Here is a 19,149-nt window from a genome sequence, read left to right on the forward strand (position 1 = left end):
CATGCCTCTATCAAAAGTTATTTGCGAAAAACTGTTAGATAGGTACTATTTGTGACCTAAGATGACCTCAGGGCATAAACAAGGGTCACGGACACCATTTTCAAGTTCAGTGTGTCTAAACCACTTGTAATTCGGTGTTTGGGAGTGTTTATAATGTCTTTCATCCAAAAGAGGCGCATTTCAATTTTCTCCCATTGACTTATAATGGGGACTGGGGAGGTCGCAAAATTGACCTGACCTTAGGTCATCGATATCAAAATTCTGAGATATACATTTTGTACATGCTATTGCTCTTAGCAATCGCTGAAAGTTTCAAAGCGATCGGTCACTCGGTGTAGCTATGACAGACATTGAAAGTTTTTATGAGGTGAGGTCACTTCAAGTGACTTGGTGACCTGACCTTGAATGACCTTGGTCTGAGATTTTCACAACATGTGTAGAATTGATGTATGATAAGGTGTACCAAAAACGGCGGCGCTCCGCGCCGCCGTTTTTGAGATATTCGCGAAAAACCACAAGGGGGGGTGTTCAAACACCCCCCCCCCCAGCAGGGCGCGGGTTAATATGCATTCATTAGAAATATAATTGTTTAAAGCATGTCTTAACAACACTGATCCAACAGAAAAGTCAATTTTGTCACTGCTTGCACAGGGAAGAGAACAGTTAAAGTAAGGAACTAAAAGATATATAGCTTGTCACTAGAACTTGACATTGAACATAACTGTTTTGCCTTTTTCAGTTTTATATATCTACAATTCATCTAGCATTTTTTCATTTTTGGGTTTAAATGTCAATGTTGCTACTTGCTAGAGTGTGTGTTGTTATATCCAGATCAAAGTCCATTTATTAATGCTAGAAAAACAAGTTCATATTTATAGAAATATTAAACAAAAGCATGTTTCATGTCTGTTAGCTTTAGCTAGCTTGCCTGTTATACATGATCACTTTTATCAATTAATTTAAATCCAAATTTATTGTTTTACCAGGTGAATCTTAAATGTCTCTGCCTGTAAAAGAAACATTTTTATCACTACTCACACACTGCCCAGTGACAGTGGGAAAGGTGCAATGCATTGAGCCTGCAAATCATTGAGCCTGAGTAGGTACTGCAACATTAAGTACAAGTATTGACAGAACTGCAGACACTTATCTAGTTATTGTGTCGTGGGATGTAGTGTTATATAAACGCTTATTTGTATGGCTTCATAGCAGCGACGGCGGTGACGTTATCACTACCACTCTGCCTTCAATGAGTCTTCTCTACTTTGCAGTGTTTGCCCAGCTCTTGGGGCCGTCAGCACCCACCCTGGTAACATGGCTGCCAAGTGTTAGCCGCGATGCGGAAACAGGTGGTGCTGCTGTTTGACCTGCACTGTCTGGGCTGGGACGCGCCCGGCGATGCGGCGTTCGAGTGGCGGCTGCGCTCCCTGCAGCGCGCCACACTCCGTCTGCTGCTCGGACTGGCCAACTGCCTGGAGAAGGACGGCGGCCTGCGCTTCGGCTTCCGACTGTTCGACTCGGCGCGCTACAAGCCGGGCACGGACCGATCCGGGTTTGTCGACTTCACGCTGGATGCGTTCGAGGCGCTGGAAAACTCGCTGGCGGGCGCACTCGAGCGGCGGCGCACCGGCTCGCCGCGCCGGGCTGCCGACCCCGGCGCTGCACCGCCCGGCCAGGCGCTGACGCGCGCCCTGCACGAGGTGCTTAGCGACTTCCAGTGGGAGCGTGCCGACGTCGACTCGCCTGTGAAGCGGCCCCGGCGGCGGCGCGGCGCCGCTGCGGCCCCGGCCGATGACTCTGGTAACGCCGTGTACTTGGTGGCCGCGCTGCCGGCGGCGGAGGAGGCGGCACACCGGTTCGCCGGCGGCGCGGCGCCCGATGAGCTGCCCGCCCGGCTCACGGCTGCCGTGCTCAGCGACTCGTTCCGCCGACTGCTGTGTGAACAGTGCCGCGTGCGGCTGCACGTGCTGGACACGGCGGGCCTTCAAACGGCTGCCGAGCCCGACCCACTCGTACAGCGGGCGTTCTCGGCGCTGGCAGAGGCCACCGGCGGCGTCCTAACGCGGCTGGAGACGCTGCTGGAGCTCTGTGGACCCGAGCCGGCCGCTGAGCCGGCGCCGGAGGTCGGGCCGGGCGACGGGAAGGCGGCGGCGGAGGGAGAGGGCCTCCGGGTCCGGTGGAGGATGGGTCCCACCGAGCACACGGCTCGAGTGACGGTCAAACCCGGGGCCAAGGCGGATGCCTCGTCCTCCGATCGGACACTGCTCAGGTGAGGCGGGACAGGGGTGACTGGTGGACTGGACTTGTCTTCGAACACTTATGTTGCTAAAAGCTATATCTAGTGACTAGATGTCTCTTTATCTGATATTTGTTTGTGGTTCCTTGTTGGAGTAATGCAGTTTTTGACATTTGTTGCACATGCTATGTATAAGACGTGTTTACAAATGTAGCTGTGATTAACGATTGCAACAGACGTTTAGATGAGGAGAAATTCGCGTCATCCCCGAAAGATCAGCGTTCTGAATGCTAAATACAGCCTTCTGTAACCCGTGCCATCTCACTGCTCCACAGGCTACTCTCATCGCCGGACGACGCGTGTATTCTAATGGAGGTGGTTGCCAAGATGACTGACGCCGTCGACAATGCGTCCCACGTGCAGTTGGCGACTTTTGAGGCGGACGATGACACGTTTTCTGCGGGCACCCTGCTGGTGAGATTCGTAGGGCCGGGGGTAATTGTCGATTGTAGCATATGCTCGTGACTTAAAAGTTATAGAATGCCTTGAAGTTTTCGGGAGCTGATAGTGAATAGTCTTCACATAAATCATAATGGTTCATATTTTTGTGGATTTGAGTGTTTCGTCATGCACTCTCGCTGTCCATTGACCCCGAGTCTGACGTGTGACCTCCGTCCGCAGCTGGTGCGTCTGTCGGACCAGCCGTGTCTGCTGCGCACCGACTCCGCCCGCCGCGGAGCTCTGCTCTCACTGGGTGACCCGCCGACCGACGGTGGCGCCGGCGCGCGGAAGGACGCCGAAACAGTGCGCCACCGGCTGCGGTCCGAGCGGCCCCTGGTAGCGGACATGCTGCAGCTGTGGTTCGTAGGGCCACCGTCAGAGTCGCCTCCGAAACACCAGGACGTCTGGCCCACGTAAGCAGGCAGAGAGGTGCAGTGTGGTGGGTGATGAGCTTTGGAAGTGATTAATTTGGTTTTTGTTATCCTTGAAAGCACATTGAGGTGATGTAGGCATTTTTTCACATTCAGTTATCAGTTAGCACTTAGCATAAGTGCTAGATGGTTCCTAGATAGCCAGCTATCCCTGCTAAGATGGTTTGCCACATCTACCTCCCTGTTGTGCTACCTTCACGCGTTTGTTACACTGCACCCCAACTAACGCACTCTGTCGCCGTCGCAGCCCCAGCGAGCAGTGGCCGGAGGGTCTGAACGCCCTGCTGGCCCGCTCTCTGCGCCACCGTCGTGCTCGCGGCAGCAGCAGCTCGGCCGTCCCCGCGGCGGCCGGCTCGGCTCCCCCGTCTGGCCCGGCGCCGGTGGCGGCCGCGGCACCCGGCGGCCTGCAGCGCGGCCACCAGATGATGGCGCGCGCCGCGCAGATGACGGCCGTCCGCCAGCGGCGCGGGCAGCGCCAGCAGGCGGCCGAGCAGCAGCGCCAGACGTGGCGCCGCCAGGAGAAGGAGCGGCGCATGCGCGAACAGCAGCAGCGCGCGCTGCGCGACGTGAGCGGCGTGACCGACACGACCGAGCTGGTGGGCAGACTGCAGGTGAGAGGCGCGCACGGAGCTGCGGGGCGGTCCCGCCGGCTGGCTAGGCTAGGCTGAACTGTGTGGAACTGTGAGGTGGTCAGCTGCTGCAGCCTGCACACCGCACAGTGAACCGGACTGATGCGTCCAGTCCCCAAAATGTCATAAATGGGTGGTGTGTGGCAGACGTGCAATGATCTGATCTGACCACTGCTAGAAGGGCGGTATGTGGCCCGGACATTGGTGTGTGGCGGTCGGAACAGTAGCCCGGACCGACCCCCTCTGTGCCCGGCAGGCAATGAAGGAGCGGTGTATAGCCGGTCGGTGACCCTCGCCCCTCTGTACCCGGCAGGCGATGAAGGAGCGGTGCATAGCCGGCCACGAGCAGGATGTGGTGGCCGCCGTCCAGTCGGTCATCAACCCGCTGCTGCTCCACATCAAAGCCATGGAGGGTGTCGACACCGCGGTCAGTTCTGCGCACTGTCTTAAGCCTGAAACAGACTCTTTCCGCAGTCAGGAAATCGCATGCGAGAGCCTATTCAAATACATGGAAGCACGCTCGCATCAATCGCACGCACCTCCCGCAAGCGATTGATGCGAGAAGAATTATAATGTATTTGAATAGGCTCTCGCATGCGATTTCCTGAACGCGGGGAAAGAGTCTGTTTCAGCCTTTAGGATGATTTGACGGGACAATATCACATTGATTTAGTGTTTTATATATATAATAAAAGTATCTTCATTTAAGATGCAAAACTGGGGCCATTTTAGCCAATATATTTTATTTTGAATGCTAGAACAATTGCCTGATGTGGCAAGAGTCCGAGCATGAAAGCACTAATTTTAAAAATGCTGGCTCAGAATCATGTCGTTTGTCATTTGTTTTCATGCTAGCCAGACACGTCAGCTGCTGATTGTACAATATATGTGCTCACTCGTCGCTCTCCGCCCTGTGGTGTTTCAGTCCCACCTGCGTCTGATGCTGAAGGATCACTTTCTGCCGGACAAGCGGCGCGTGGCGCAGCTGTACGGCGACGACCGGGCGCGCCGCGTGCGGGAGTACCAGTACCAGGTGGTCGTCCTGCTGGAGGCCTGTTGGGTGAGTGCAACCCCGTCTCCATGGTTCATAGTTAATGCCAGGGATCCGACCATTCCGTATTGCTTCACTGTTCCGCTAATTACCGTCAAAGTGGAGAATCAGGCGACCGACTGTGCGTATGGGTGGGAATTGGTGTGTGATCTATATTGTGATTTATAAGATGTCTGTCCAATCTCCATATCCATCCATCCGTCATGCCTAAATTGTCGGCGCGTGGCTACGTGAAATTTGGCATGCGGAATCTGTGGGTTGAAGCGACCTTCGTATTTTGGCAATGAAACAGACATATTCGGAAAGCACATTCTTCTGTGATTAATATCCAATCAAAATGTCATTGAAAAGTCAATGCACTTTCGTGAAAATGACTCAAGCATACGACCGTGTTTTGGTAACGTTACATGTATTTTTAAACGAAATATGATCGATCTGATCAATCATCATCAATCATGTATTCTTATAACACTCCACGTGGTGGCTCTTCCGGTTACGCGTCACATTTTACAATGGTACTCACATTCATGCACATTCACATTCATAATCCCCTGTGGATGAATCGGAGTGCTCTTAGAATGGTGAAGAAAAAACATCACGCTTGGGTTCGTTTTCTGAACACCAAGGACAGTAATGATTACGAAAGTTATGTCAAGGCAAGAAATGAAGCTACCCACGCGACCAGGAAAGCAAGGCGGGAATTCGAGTCGAAGCTGGCTAAAGAAGTCAAAGGAAATCACAAAGTGTTTTGGAACTACGTCAACCGTCGCAGGAAATCAAAATGTGGTATCTCGGACTTGCGTAGTGCTAATGGTGAACTGGCAACTAACGACAAGCACAAGGCTGATATATTGAATCATCAGTACGCAAGCGTTTTCACAAAGGAAGACAAGTCATCGATCCCAACGCTAGCTCCAAAGCCTTTGGAGGCAGAGATGCAAGTTGCGATAACTGTTCAGCGAGTCCATGCCAAGCTGAAAACACTGAAGATTGATAAATCGCCAGGCCCCGACAACATGCACCCTCGTGTTTTGCACGAACTTGCTGACCAACTTGCGACACCCATCACATCTCTGTTCTGTAAAAGTATTGAAACTGGAGAAGTTCCACGGCAGTGGAAGGTGGCCACCGTCACGCCAATCTTTAAAAAAGGCGACAAAAGTGATCCCGCGAACTACCGACCAGTGTCACTGACATCAATGTTATGCAAGATTCTGGAGAGGATCATATGCGAGGACATCATCGCTCATCTGAAGACAAACAATCTTATCGCTCGCCAACAACATGGTTTCATCACAGGGAAATCTACGGTCACCAACCTACTGGAAGCTCTTGATATTTGGACGGAAGCGCTAAGCCACAGCTTACCAGTGGATGTTGTGTTTCTGGACTATGCCAAAGCGTTCGACACTGTGCCCCATGAACGGCTTCTAGCCCAGGTCCAGGCTCTAGGGGTGAATGCAAAGACTCATCAGTGGATAAGGAGTTTTCTAACAGGCAGGCGGCAAAGAGTGAACGTCAATGGATCACTCTCAGACTGGGGGTATGTAACAAGTGGAGTGCCGCAAGGCTCAGTGCTCGGGCCTCTCTTGTTTTCCATGTTTGTCTGTGATGTTCCCGACCTCTTAAATTGTCATATCTCTATGTTTGCGGACGATACCAAGGTCTACCAAGTCATCAACGAGCGCGATGGTGAACTTCACAATCTGCAAGAGGACATCAACTCTTTGCAAGATTGGGCAAAAACAATGCAGATGATCTTTCATCCACTCAAGTGCAAGGTCATGCATCTAGGACCAACAAATCCTGGAAGTGAGTATACCATGACAACTATGGGTGGAGGCAAACATACCCTTGAAGCAGTCTGTGAGGAAAAGGACCTGGGAGTCACTATAGACATGAAGCTATCCTTCTCAAAACATGTCACTAACCAGATTAACAAGGCCAATAGAATTCTTGGTGCAATCAAGCATACCTTTGCAAACATTGACAGCGACATTTTCAAAGCCTTGTACAAAAGCATTGTCAGGCCCCACCTCGAGTATGCAACTGTTATATGGAGTCCCAAGTTCAAAAAGGACAAAGATGCACTCGAACAGGTGCAGCGGCGGGCAACAAGGCTGGTGAACGGACTGTCTCACCTTTCATATTCAGATCGCCTCAGGAGCCTTAATTTACCTACTCTGGAATTCCGACGGAAACGGTCGGACATCATCGAGACTTTCAAAATATTGAAAGGCTTCGACAAGGTGGACTTCCAAAGAGAGTGCCCGTGTTGTCACAACAGCATGTTCAAGAACTCTCTCAGCCGTGTCACCCGAGGTCACGATCAAAAACTTCAAGTTCAGCATCAATTGGGACCCAGAAAAGCCTTCTTTGCGGCACGAGTAACTCAGACATGGAACAAGCTGTCAACCCTTACCATCGATGCTCCAAATGTCAATGTGTTCAAGTACAGACTGGGGAAGGAATGGAAGGACCACCCTGAAAAGTTCAACTACAAGTTCTCATACTAATGATCATCGTGGCCATCAATGTATGGCCTCACCTAGCATGGCAGCCTACTCGTCTTCGTCAGAAGAAGAGGAGGCATCTCTTGAGTAAAGGGTCTGATTACTCGAAAGGGTACCTAATGACCTTTACTTAAGGTAAATACTTAAGGTAAATAATAAAAGGTAGGTATGAAAAATAAAAAGTAGAAATAGGTACAAATAAAATGAGAGACATCAGATATCGGCTGGCTGGTGGTGCGATCATTGCGCCCGCCGAGTACAAGTCCGCGAGCTCGCCGAGTCGCGCGATACCGACTTGCTGCTGTTCCATGCGGAAACAGCACGGAATGCAAAGCAGCGACGAGCAATCTCTGTACGGACCCTTGGCAGCTCCAAGAGTCTGTCGGCTGTGCCTCGAGTGACACGGCTTGACACGGTCTCACAAGTCACACGCTCTCTCAGGCACACAGGCGAACGAGGCGAGTGCAGAATCATGTGCATCGCCGCCAAATCACGCTGTTATAACAGATCGTCAAATCGTTGCCAGCCCAGCTCAGCTGATCGACGACTTAAAGCCGACAGGTCATTCAACTTTTAACAATAGTCATCACAGCATGGGCTGCAACGGCTGTAATGCACCGCCCGCCAAGGGGAATTCGATAACACTGAAATATGCGCTTACCAGTAAACAACACAGATTTGCACTATAATAGCAATAATTATAGCAATAATTCAGTCGCTACCGAGCCGATTGTGCTGAAACTTGAACTGTGGGTGGACAGGGCACTCGCCAGGCGATGCATGGTCATGTCTCACAAGTGGGGTGGACCGACTGTACTTGCACAAGTAGGTAAGGGGTCCGCTTCTTTAGTCTCGGGAAGGGCTGGACCGATTTCGCTCAACTGTTGTGCACTGTTAGGGACAATTTAGGGAGGTGTGTGTTACAAGTCACCTCGAGTCTCAGGTGGGTGTTATTGAAAAAAAATTGATTGCTACCTTTCTATAAAGTCATATCTCACTGATAATAGGGTGAACTGTGTAACTTCCAAAAAGGACAGCACACTGCCGTTTTGGAATCGCTTGCGGATCCGTTTAGGGGGATGTATCATGAAGACTCCTTCTGCCGCAGAGGGGGAAAAGAAACATCATGAACGATATAAGTATGTATTTGTGGAAGGAGTTTTTGTTTGAAGTGCTAATACCAAATAATAACCGTTGTTCATTTCTTTATGTCTGTTCATTGGTATCGGCGCGCAAGTATGACGATATTTTACCTTGCTGTTGTCTCGCTCAAGGTAGTTTTTATGGGTCTGATCTTCATCTCAACTTCTGGAATGTAGTAATTTACGCCTGGCCATTTGTTCCAAGTGGTGCGCCGGTACTTGGTCTGTCTGTTGTAGCGATGCTGTCCGTTTAGATTGGCGCTCTGGCAGGCTCTGTACCACCAGCCTGTCCGGAATTTGCGGCCGCAATGAATCCTCTTGGCCATGTCCTGATCTTTGTCTGGGGTGCTGAACATGCAGTCATTGTGGTACATGAGACTGTCTCCCGCGTCGCCGGTGTAGTTGCCGATGGAGAGCCGGTACCCATTGGCCTCGTTATCCACTCTGAAGTGGCCGTAGATGGCGTGGCGCCGGTTACCCTTGGAGTCTGCCAGGTTCACCCGCAGCTCGTACTGTCGGTCTGTCGGGCCCGTCATCTGGAACATGTTCTCCAGCCCCCACCAGAACTCTCCGTGCGGCTGGCCGAAGCCCGTCTTGTACTCTGCCCAGCCGCGGTTGAACCCCAGCAGCGGCTTGATGAGAGCGCGCCGCTGGATCACCGTCCACCCGCCGCCGTCCCGCTCCAGGTCGCAGAAGGCCTGCACGGCCGGCTGGCTGTGGATGCCGGGCAGGCCCAGCGCCAGGCGGTACACCCCACTTGGTGAGTGGGCCGGCAGGTCGCTACAGTCGCGCGGCAGCGCAGTCTCAGCCGCCGGTCCCGAGCTGTTACCCAGCCCGTCCACTCGCGATGATAACTCGTCCAGACGAGAAAACAACTCGTCCAGACGAGAAGTCAGCTCGTTGAGTGCTGACGCGTTGTCCGGACGGTCGCTCTGCTGATCAACCTGTTTCTCCAGTTCAGATTCCAGCTCATCAATTCTGGAGCTGAGTTTGCGTTCGTGGGCATACAATTGTTTTTGTACCCTCCCAATATAATGCTCAAGTTTTCCTCTAACGGTTTTGACTTGAAATGTTAATTCCTGGATTGATGACTCAAGCATGCTATTTATTGAGGTGATTTGAGCGGACATTTCGTTGTGAGAGGAGTTAATTCTGCTTTCCACGACCTGAAGCTGAGTCTCGAGCATCTGGTTAAGCCTGTCTTCAACTTCACTCTCCTGTTCTTTGACCTGCCCGGCCAGCTCCTTGAATCTCGACTTACATTGCTGCTGTGTGGATTCTATTAGAGACGTCAGCTCGTCACAATTGCAACTATGTTGTTTGGAAATTGTGTCGCTGAGCTGGGATACTTGGTCACCAAGTGTTGCCATTTCCTGATTAACATTGCGCAGTTCTGACACAGCAGATTCAGTGCGAATCTCTGTCTCATGCAATCTTTTGTCAATTTCGATCAAAGGATTAGTTTTCGCTGTTTTCTGGCTTAGCACGTCAAGTGGTGCGGTGATGAGAGCTATCAGACATACCAAGCCTCCACTGTGCCACAAGCCAGCAGACATTGTGGTGGCGAAATACGAATAGTTTTTACGTTACCTTAGTATCCTTCAGTCAACAGTCAGGAACCGCCTTATGTCTTTTCAGCTCGTCCGTTAGATAGATTTCGGATAGTTTGATGTTATTTTTTGTAACGATTGGCAAACCATGCTATTACAAAATAACAAAATGTGTTGAGTTGATTTATAATGTCTGTTGAATGTTTCCGAAATTAGTTGTTAATTAATTTCACCTAGGATTTAATTTCCAAGTCGGTTAACATCAAAATAAAGCAGATGCTAAAAGCGCTAAAGCGCCTGTTATTTTTCTGGTCCCATCACGCATATTCTGTATAAGGGCACTTACAATATCGTAATTTTCTCCAAACTTCCCCTTTTGTTGTAACATCAGTAGGCATCTGCCGCCCCTCCAACTTATGCAAAGCAAGAAAATTGCAGTAATCGCAAAATTATACGATTTTTTCCAAACAATCGATGTTATTTGTCTGATCAGTAACACCGCGGAAGTCACAATTGACATGGGGAGCACGGGAGTAGAAGGGGCACATCGCGAAGAGATGTTGGGCACGCTTCGAAAGGAAGGCGGGCCATGATGTCTTCGCATTTATTACTATTTTGTATTGACAGTGACAGTTATGTGGCTTGCTGACTGGTGAATATTCCGCTATCCGTTTAAACACGTTCCAACTCATGCCATTCCCGAAATTCTATGAATAATCTTCACTGGCATGGCGTTAAGCCTCGCTTATTTGGTTTTTCATCCCTTTTACTGGCTTTGATACCGCACATTGCGCTAGTCTCTGTACTGTCCTCTGCAGTCCGTAATGACCCGTATATGCATTGTTCACCTATCCACTGACGTTTACACTGATGTATGAGCCGACATCTGCGATTAGCTCTATGCTTACCGATGTGTTGATGTGCTCACTATCCAGGTGCTGGGCGGTGAGATGAGTGAGGAGGACAAGGAGCAGCTGTTGGACCTGCTGCGGATGACCTCGCTGCACGGCAGTCCGGCCGCCATGACCGAGTTCATGGAGCTCACTATGGTGGAAAGGTCAGTGCTCACCGCTCACCATGGTGTAAAGGTCAGTGCTCAGAGCGTTCCTAGCCCATAGAGGCTTATAGACTGACTTGGTGTAGTTTGACACTGATATGAACGGCAGCCAGCCGGCAGTCTTTGTCTGACGTGTCTTGTGTCCGACGACTGACTACCGTTTTATATCCTCTGACCGCTGTCCTAGCTATATCCTGTGTTCACCTCCTTTGTCCACCGACTGACGGCTGTCCCGCGTCCACCAGCTACCAGCACACGCAGCCGGACCTGCTGCTGGAGCTGTACGAGGAGCTGTGTCAGCCGCCGCCGGCCGCGCTGCTGCAGCTGCTCTCTCCGAGCCGCGCGCCGCCCGACAGCTGGCGGCCGCCGTCCAGCAGCCGTCCGCCGGGCAGCAGCGGCGGTCCGCCGGGCAGCGTCAGCAGTCTGCTGAGCGGCTCCGGCCCCGGCAGCCAGGCCGTCCTGCTGGCCCGCAGCGCCGCCCTCAGCCGGCAGCCCAGTCTGCTGGACGCCGCCAAAAAGCGCCAGATCATGGTGCCCAAGCCGAAGGAGCTGTCACGCCACGCTAGCCACAGCAGCGGCAGCAGTCGGTCGATGGTCCTGGCGTCGGCGGCGGCGGCGCGGGGAGCGGCAGCGGCGGCCGCCCGGGCTGGTCCCTCCTCCGGCTCCGCACAACGGCCTCCCAGCGGCTCCAAAACTGGTGAGAGCAGATAGGGTGTGCCCTGGAAGCTCGAATGCGGGTAGTGTATTGGCGATCTTGTGTGCAGTGCTAAAGTCAATAACACTTTCTTGCATATTTTGATTTGATGCCTTTTGCGTTGTCATGGTTAAGCTGCATATTACCTACGCCATTTTAGTAATTGCTATATCTAACTCTTGACGTTTTCCTTCCCGTAATTTTGGCTGCCGCTTTTGGCTTTCATATGTCTTGTGTTGCGACTTGCGGTACACCAATCGCCCTCTTTCGCCAAGAGCCCGTTCCGCCCCGCTCTTCCCTCATACCTGACAACCAAATATTAACAGCACTCGTCCCCCACCCTCAGGCGAGAAACGGTCGCTGAGCTCAGGCCGAGTAAAGCGGAACCTGTTCGAGTCTCTGGGCCGCAGTCCACGCCGATCACAGCAGGGTGCTACGCGCACTGCCGTCTCCCCACAGCGGCGCTCTCTAAGTGAGTACAAAGGAGTACTATGAGCGAGGCGCGGTAGTAGTTGTCTCATCGAAGATTGCTTGACTAGCAAGTAGCAACTGCACCGACCTGCGGGGACTAGCAAATTGAAATTACAGACGGCATCCTCCACCTCGTACGGTCATTTACGATCTCTTCGTTACGATCATTTCATGAATTGACAAAATGTGTATTCATAGCAGCTGTATTCTGCACTTCGTGTGCTGAGATGTTACTCCCGTATTATATTCAGCGGCTGACGTCTCTCTTGCGTCACCAGACTCGTCGTTCGTACCGGAGACGCCGGCGCAGAAGAACCGCACCCGGCGACGCACCGACTCCGGAACTGCCGTGGTAAAGGAGAGCCCAGAGGCCAAGGAAGCAGGTAATTGCTTTTGAATTGGGAAACAGTCTCGGAGACGGGGTGGAGGAGTGATGTGATTGGCGTGTGCATTTATTATTTTTGCTTCAGGTGATAGGTTGATCATTTTCCGTCTAGGCACTTATCATGAACACACCAGAATATTCTTTATCTGTGTTAACGTACCGGTACCGTTTTTTATCTTTGTTTGACAAATCTAGAGTTAACATTGTCTAAACGTGCTATTTTCATACTTGTGGGCTTTTCAGACAACCAGTATGTCATCTAATGCGTCTAACTTGATACGGCTACCGTATATGACCTTGTTGCTTGTGTATGGGCGCCGATGACCACTGTAGTCCGGGTGCCCCCCCCCCCCAAAAAAAACAATTCATCATCATCTTGTTACTTGTGTGTCCACAGACGGCGGCGTCGGCCTCACCCCTCGCCGGGCCTCGCAGCGGCTGACGCTCACACGGCGCGCCTCCTTCTACAACTTGGAGGAGGGCTCGCGGCACTTTGCGCGCGCGCGCCATACGGTGCTGGCCGAGCGGCTGCAGCAGTCTGCGCCGGCGCCGACGGCCGCCAGCCGGCTGCCGGCCGACCCGCAGCTCTGCCGGCCACTGATAACGCGGCTGTTCGGCGAGCGCGGCCGCACTGAGAGCGCTGAGTCGGCCTCCTCACTGGCCTGGGGGCTGGACTCGCTCTCACCTCCCGCTGTCACGGCGGACGGCGCGGAGGGAGACGGCCCTGCGTACGGCGGAGACGGAGACGGAGACGGAGACCCGGGCGGCGGGGACATAGACGGCCCTGGAGACCTGGATGGCGGCAACGGGGATGGGCCCGGCAGAGTGCCCGACACACCCAACCGGCGTGTGCAGTTCGATCTGACCCCGGCCAAAGGAGGCGCTCGCAGCGCAGCGCGCAGCAGGACGCCGCGCAGCATCCTGAAGGCGACACCCGGCTGCGTCTCCAGTCCAGACTTGTTCGGCACTCCACGCAAGACGACCCCGCGCGCCAACGCCAAGCGGAAGCGACTGTTCTCCACCACGCCCAGTAAGGCGGAGCGGGCGACGCCGCCGCCTCCGCCCGGCGCTGGCGCGGAGGCGGCCGGTCCGTCGGGGAGCGGACTGCTCTCCAGTCCTGTAGCGGGGGTGGAGCTGGCTGAGGATCCGACGGAGCGCACCCCCGATCGGGCGGCTCGCGCGGCACTTCTGGGAACACCCCTGAAAAAGGCCACAGTGGTGCTCAGCCCTCTCAACTCGCCCCATCGCCGCCTCATGTCGCCCCGACGCAGTGTCTCAGTCGCAATAACTTGTCTCTCTCCACGCTGCACCGCAGCCGCCCCCGGCACGCCGCCTCGGTCGGGGAAGCTCCGTACTCCGAGCAAGTCTCCGGTGGCCCGGTTCCGACCAGATCTGGGTACGCCGTCTAAGAGGACGCTGTCGCTGTCTCCGTCAGTGGTTCGAACACCGCCCCGGGCCGCATTAAAAGCAGTCGAAGTGGCGAAGAGTTCAGTGATGGAGCCGGTAGAGGCCGAAAGCGAGCTGATGACACCTACCAAGCCGGCTCCCGATGGCGAATCGGAGTCCCGACCGGAGCCCCCGCCGGTGGAGGACGAACCCGAGTCGACGCCGAGCAGCCCGGTGATCTCCCGCGGCCGGTCTCGGTCACGCTCCGGATCGGCACCCAGAGGGCTGCGGAGGCACTCGCCGGCACTCGTCACCGCGGCTGGTGATGGGCTGGGCACCCCGGCTCGTGCTCCGCAGCGAACCCCGGCCCGCAGTCCCCCGCGAACTCCGTCCCGCAGTCCGGGTAAAGACGCTCACCAGACGCCGACCAGGACCTCTCCGCGGCGACATCAGACTCACACGCCACCACAGAGTCGAACTGTGAGGTCTCCAGTGACTGAAACTGAGACGTCTCTGCGGTCTGAGGTTCGAACCCCGCCACCGACGGAGCCTCGAACACCGCCCCGGACTCCCCAGCGGACACCGCCTCGTCCCGGCGATGGCTCGCCCCACAAGTCGCCCGTTGTCAAACCCGACCTGCAGACTGGGGCCGAGCTGGTGCTCCGTTCGCCTGCCAAGGATGCGCCGCCGCCGCGACAACGCTCGGTGTCTCCCGACATAGGTCCGGCTGGAGACGGTCTGGGCGCCGCACTGCTCGCTCGGTTCGGGCCCCCGGTGGGCGCCACGTCCACACCCACCATCGCACCAGCACGGGTCGGAGCTGTGGCGGCGCCATGGGAGAACACCTCGCACTTCTCCCCGCCCAGAATGGCCACCGACTCGGGAGAGGAGTCACCGGTCAAGATTGACATCACCGGTATACTCGATCTGCTCGACGAGCCGATAGAATCGCCTACTTCGGCCATGTCTACAGCAGAGTTCGTGTCTGTGATGGAGTCGTACCTGGAGAACACGGCTGAGTCGACCATGCATTCGGTGCCGGATCTCTGTTTGACGGATATTGCTGAACTGGAGGCGGCTGCCGAGGGTATCGATTTCGGAGCGTTGGCGGGACAGCACGGGACGCCGGTATTGATGGCTGAGACGAGCGCAGCGCTGCCGGCGGCTGATTCGTTGGCAGAGGCAGTGGCAGAGACGGCGATGGAGACAGCAGCGGCTGAAGCGGTGGGGTCTGAGGCGGCAGAGACGGTGGTACAGTCGGACCCTCGCGTGCGGCCGTGCTATGTGCTGCTGAGTCCACTGCGGTGGCCGCCGTCTACAGCCGCCCGCCCCGGCCCCCGCCGGACCTCCAGGCCGCCGTCTCGGGCCCTGCGGTACTCTCGGAGTCGGGCGCTGCGACACAGCCTGTCAGAGGTACTGGCCGCCCGTGCGGCGCCGCTGTACGAACACGGTGCTGACGTTCAGGTGCGCCGGTCTGCAAGCGCTGGCGACCAGTGGGTGTTGTCAGAGAGCACAGCAGCCGTTCAGGGAGAGAGCTTTGACAGCTGTCGCCTCGGTGACACGGTAGTAAGTGATGCCACCCGAAACCAGACGAGTCTCGGCGTCAGGGAGTCGGGAGAGTCATTTGTGGCGTCTTCCACGGGCGGAAAGGACAACTCAGGGTCCAGAGGTGGTATCGGGGAAAGTCTGAGCATGATCAGTATCATGACTGACAGCGTATGGAACAGCACAGCTTCTAGTGGAGCCGCCCCGGCGGATTATGATGGCCGCCTGGCGGCCAATCTTAGCTGCCAGTCAAGCGGTGGGTTTGATCAGTCGGAGCGGGTCGACGGTGAGCTGAATCATCTCTCGCTCTCAGGCGCGGAGGACGGCGCGACGGCGGACGCAGCTCTACTGAAAGCTGAGTGTCAGTCAGCAGAGGCACCCGAGCGGTCAGACCGATCTACAGCGTCTAGAACCGCATCTGAGAATGAAACCACGAGCTCTACGTCCTCACCGGAGCGGCCGGGCCGGAGGAAGAAGAGGGCCCGCTCTGAGGTGTCCTCATCGGGTCCTCAGACGGAGGACTCGCAGCGGGAGGACGGGGAGGACACACAGAGGGGCGTCAGGCAGCTGCGGAGTGGCCGGGCTCTGCCAGAGAACGCTACACCGCCAGCGGGAGGTCATGGTGACGGCTCTTTGGTTGGTGGAGACGAGGCTAAGCGAGGTGCCGGTGCTGCCAGGACGTCGGCCGACGTTGCGAGTACGTGCTCACGGCGTAAGGCCGGGCGGAGAAGGAAGCGCGCTCGTCTGAGTGACTCACAACTCACATCCGACGCGGCGCGGTCGGTGGATTCTGAGCGTGCCGGTGAAGAGAGCCGTCAGGAGAAACCCGCAGCGTCTCGGCTAGTCAATGAGCCGAACGAGGACAGCCGCACCTCCTCTGATACCGGCCGACTAGCTGGCACGCCACTCCCTGAGACCCCCATCCCCCGACGTAATGGCTCTCTGATCAATGTCACCCCTTCCAAAGAGCCAACGGATACGTGGCAAGTGACCGCCCTCAGTGCGCGAAAATTGTCCCCCAATTCGAATAGGGACAGTCCTTCGATCAGGATGAGGTTCCGGCTGACAGCCTCATCTGTATCGTCAACAGCGAGCCAGAGCCCGTCCCGCTTCAAATGTCTGGATTCCCCGGATTCAGGCCAAGAAGACAGCGATGCTGTTTTTGTAAACGAACGGGACGGGATTTCTTCGAGTGATGAACGCATGTGGTCCGCAAGTCCCAACGCAAGTCGGTCTACTCCGTCACAGTCCAAACGCACAACAAGACTCTCACAGAGCCCCGTGTCAAGGTCACAACCCCGCAACTGTTCGAAGAAAATCAAGAAGCGTGTTTTGGAGCCACGGCCCGCCGATTCTGGTTCTAGCGTGGAACACAACTCTCGCCTGTCAAACCCAGCCAGTGAGCTGGGCCAAGATGAGGCGGTCACTCGCGTTAAGCCGACCGCAGGAGCATCGTGTCGCCGCGTTAAATCGAAGAAATCGCGATCTACGGCGACCTCGGCCGGAGCAGGATCCGCGTCCCGAACGGGCTCGACTGAGGAGGCGGACGGTGCTACGGAGGGTGGGGGGCGTCGACGGAGCGATGGAGTGTCGAGAGGCGATGCGGCCGCCGAGCTGGCGGCTCGTCTGGAACTGGTGAGGCGGCAGACATTGAGAGATCTCATACGACCGGGTGGTCGAGAGTCCCCTGAAGGCGAGCGGAGGGTGGAGAGCACTCCGGGGTCGAACCGTCAGGGTGGCAGGGAGTCGGGAAGCGCGACTCCGCTAATCAAGGATATTCCCGAGCTGGCAGGAATGGCGGCGTCGCGAGGCTCTGAACCGCTCACGCCGGCGTCGGCAAAACGGAAACGGTTGACGCTGTGCGATTCTGATGACGAATCGAGCGACGGTCCGCCACTGGAATTGAAGATCGAGCGTCATGACTCGCAGACGAGGAAAAGGCCGAATGACGACGAATCGAGCGACGGACCGCCGCTTGAAATGAAGATCGAGCGACACGACTCGCAGACGAGGAAATGGCCGGAAAAGGAGCTGGTAGAATCGTTCCCGGATGGCCTCAAGATCAAGAAAAGGCCGAGATACACAGTCACTTCGGCTCGGCAGAAACTGAGAGACACGCCGACTACCAACGGAGAAGAACGGGCATTGACGGTTCTGGAAAACAAGATGACGGAAAACCATCTTATCGCTGGAGACAGTCGTGACGAAGCAAGGAAGGAAAAGAAGAGTAAGCGGCCGCGACCGGAGCCGCTCGCGCTGCCGGCCGGCGCGGAGACTGTCGGTGCCGACGGGTCCGCGTCGTCGCCGTCGCTGACGCCATCGACGCGCGGCAAGAGGAAGGAGGTGAGCTATGCCGAGTTCTCCGAGGACGACGAGGCCGTGTTCCAGCTGATGGGGGAGGCCAGGACCTCCCCACCGGAGGAGCCGAGTGAGGGACACTCCCGCGGTGGGATACGGTCCCGGCGAGACGGCCAGGCGTCCCATGCCTCCCATACCTCCGCCGCGGCGGCGGGCGCGCCGACAGAACCCCCAGTGGACCTGCCGGCTCCCGTCCAGCCGTCTCGGTGGCAGCCGCACCTGCCGTCCTCACTGCCGCTGCGTACTCCGCCGCGGCAGCGCCTCACACGGAACCGGGTCCAGGACATGGGCCTGGGTCTGGACGAGGTGAACGCCCTGGTGGTGAGCCCGCTGACGCCGCTGGCGGGCCGGGCCGCCGGCTCGAGCAGTAAGAAAACCTTCACGCCGCCGACGGCGCTCAGTCTGATTAACCTGACCTCGTCGCCGATTATGGCGCAGGTGCGGCCGGCGAAACGCGTGCGCCGGGCGCTGCACCACTGACCTGAGGTCACGGGGGAGGGGGCTGATGTGGTCGGATGATGGTTCGTGTAGGACCTGAGGACTCTGGACTTTCAGGTGGGGTGTTCGCGGTGTGTGGGGGTACCATAGAATGCATGTCATGACGTTAGGCGTTGGCTTCCACCCATTCATTTCTTATAATTATAGGGCAATGAAGCGAACTGAATTGGTTTTGGCAGACAGAACGCTTTTTTGTGGACTGATCAAATGGCTATCTTCGGAAATTAGTTGAAAAGTATTATTCTGTTTCAGGCTGTATCTAATGAGTTGCATTGTTATGCATTGCTATTATCCGTCTTCTTTCGTAATAGCCTTGAGATGGTGCGTCGCTGGGTCGCATCAGTACTTTGCACGCCGGCCCTGCCGTCTGCGTGTGTCCGCCTCAAACTGCCAAAGTGAGCTGTTTGCCCCGTTCTAGGCGGTCTGCGCGGCCGTGCAGTGATGATCCAGTGACTTAGCATGTTTATAGAGTGCGTTGACATGTGGTGACGACTGGTAGTTTTCTATGCGTGTGTACTGAGGAAGCCAAATACATTATCAGTTTCAAGTTATCTTTGCGGTACGTTGGGAAATGCTCTCGAGTGGGAATGTGATATACCCAAGATCGTCATTCCCATTTATCAGTCCGTGGACCAACTCCTGAATGAATGATCTCCACTCCTGATCTCGATCTCCAACTCCTGAACTCGGCGGCCAATCATC

At 55.3% G+C, this 19,149-nt stretch overlaps 2 protein-coding genes across 2 annotated transcripts; one reads left to right on the top strand and one right to left on the bottom strand.

Annotated features, from left to right (window-relative positions):
* The first annotated feature begins 1,291 nt into the window (after positions 1–1,291).
* Positions 1,292–18,994, top strand: LOC122386053 (serine/arginine repetitive matrix protein 2-like). The gene is made up of 11 exons (XM_043374833.1): positions 1,292–2,269; positions 2,572–2,710; positions 2,918–3,150; positions 3,416–3,779; positions 4,111–4,224; positions 4,723–4,857; positions 10,989–11,110; positions 11,356–11,807; positions 12,151–12,276; positions 12,554–12,658; positions 13,058–18,994. The coding sequence occupies exons 1-11, from the start codon at positions 1,338–1,340 to the stop codon at positions 18,427–18,429; spliced, it is 8,094 nt and encodes a 2,697-aa protein (XP_043230768.1). The 5' UTR covers positions 1,292–1,337; the 3' UTR covers positions 18,430–18,994.
* LOC122386055 (angiopoietin-related protein 7-like) lies at positions 8,491–10,368 on the bottom strand. The gene has a single exon (XM_043374834.1). It carries the CDS (start codon positions 10,057–10,059, stop codon positions 8,611–8,613), a length of 1,449 nt encoding a protein of 482 aa, XP_043230769.1. The 5' UTR covers positions 10,060–10,368; the 3' UTR covers positions 8,491–8,610.
* Positions 18,995–19,149: the final 155 nt, after the last annotated feature.

This window comes from Amphibalanus amphitrite, unplaced genomic scaffold, assembly GCF_019059575.1.
Source record: "Amphibalanus amphitrite isolate SeventyFive unplaced genomic scaffold, NRLGWU_Aamphi_draft 000239F_arrow, whole genome shotgun sequence".
In the NCBI taxonomy this organism is placed as follows: domain Eukaryota; kingdom Metazoa; phylum Arthropoda; class Thecostraca; order Balanomorpha; family Balanidae; genus Amphibalanus; species Amphibalanus amphitrite.

Bases quoted from the DNA above. Each gene is read 5' to 3' on its own strand.
- LOC122386055 (XM_043374834.1), bottom strand. From the start codon at position 10,059: ATGTCTGCTGGCTTGTGGCACAGTGGAGGCTTGGTATGTCTGATAGCT.
- LOC122386053 (XM_043374833.1), top strand. From the start codon at position 1,338: ATGCGGAAACAGGTGGTGCTGCTGTTTGACCTGCACTGTCTGGGCTGG. The intron at 3,151-3,415 runs GTAAGCAGGCAG...TCGCCGTCGCAG, and splicing joins CACCAGGACGTCTGGCCCAC to CCCCAGCGAGCAGTGGCCGG. The intron at 4,225-4,722 runs GTCAGTTCTGCG...GTGGTGTTTCAG, and splicing joins TGGAGGGTGTCGACACCGCG to TCCCACCTGCGTCTGATGCT.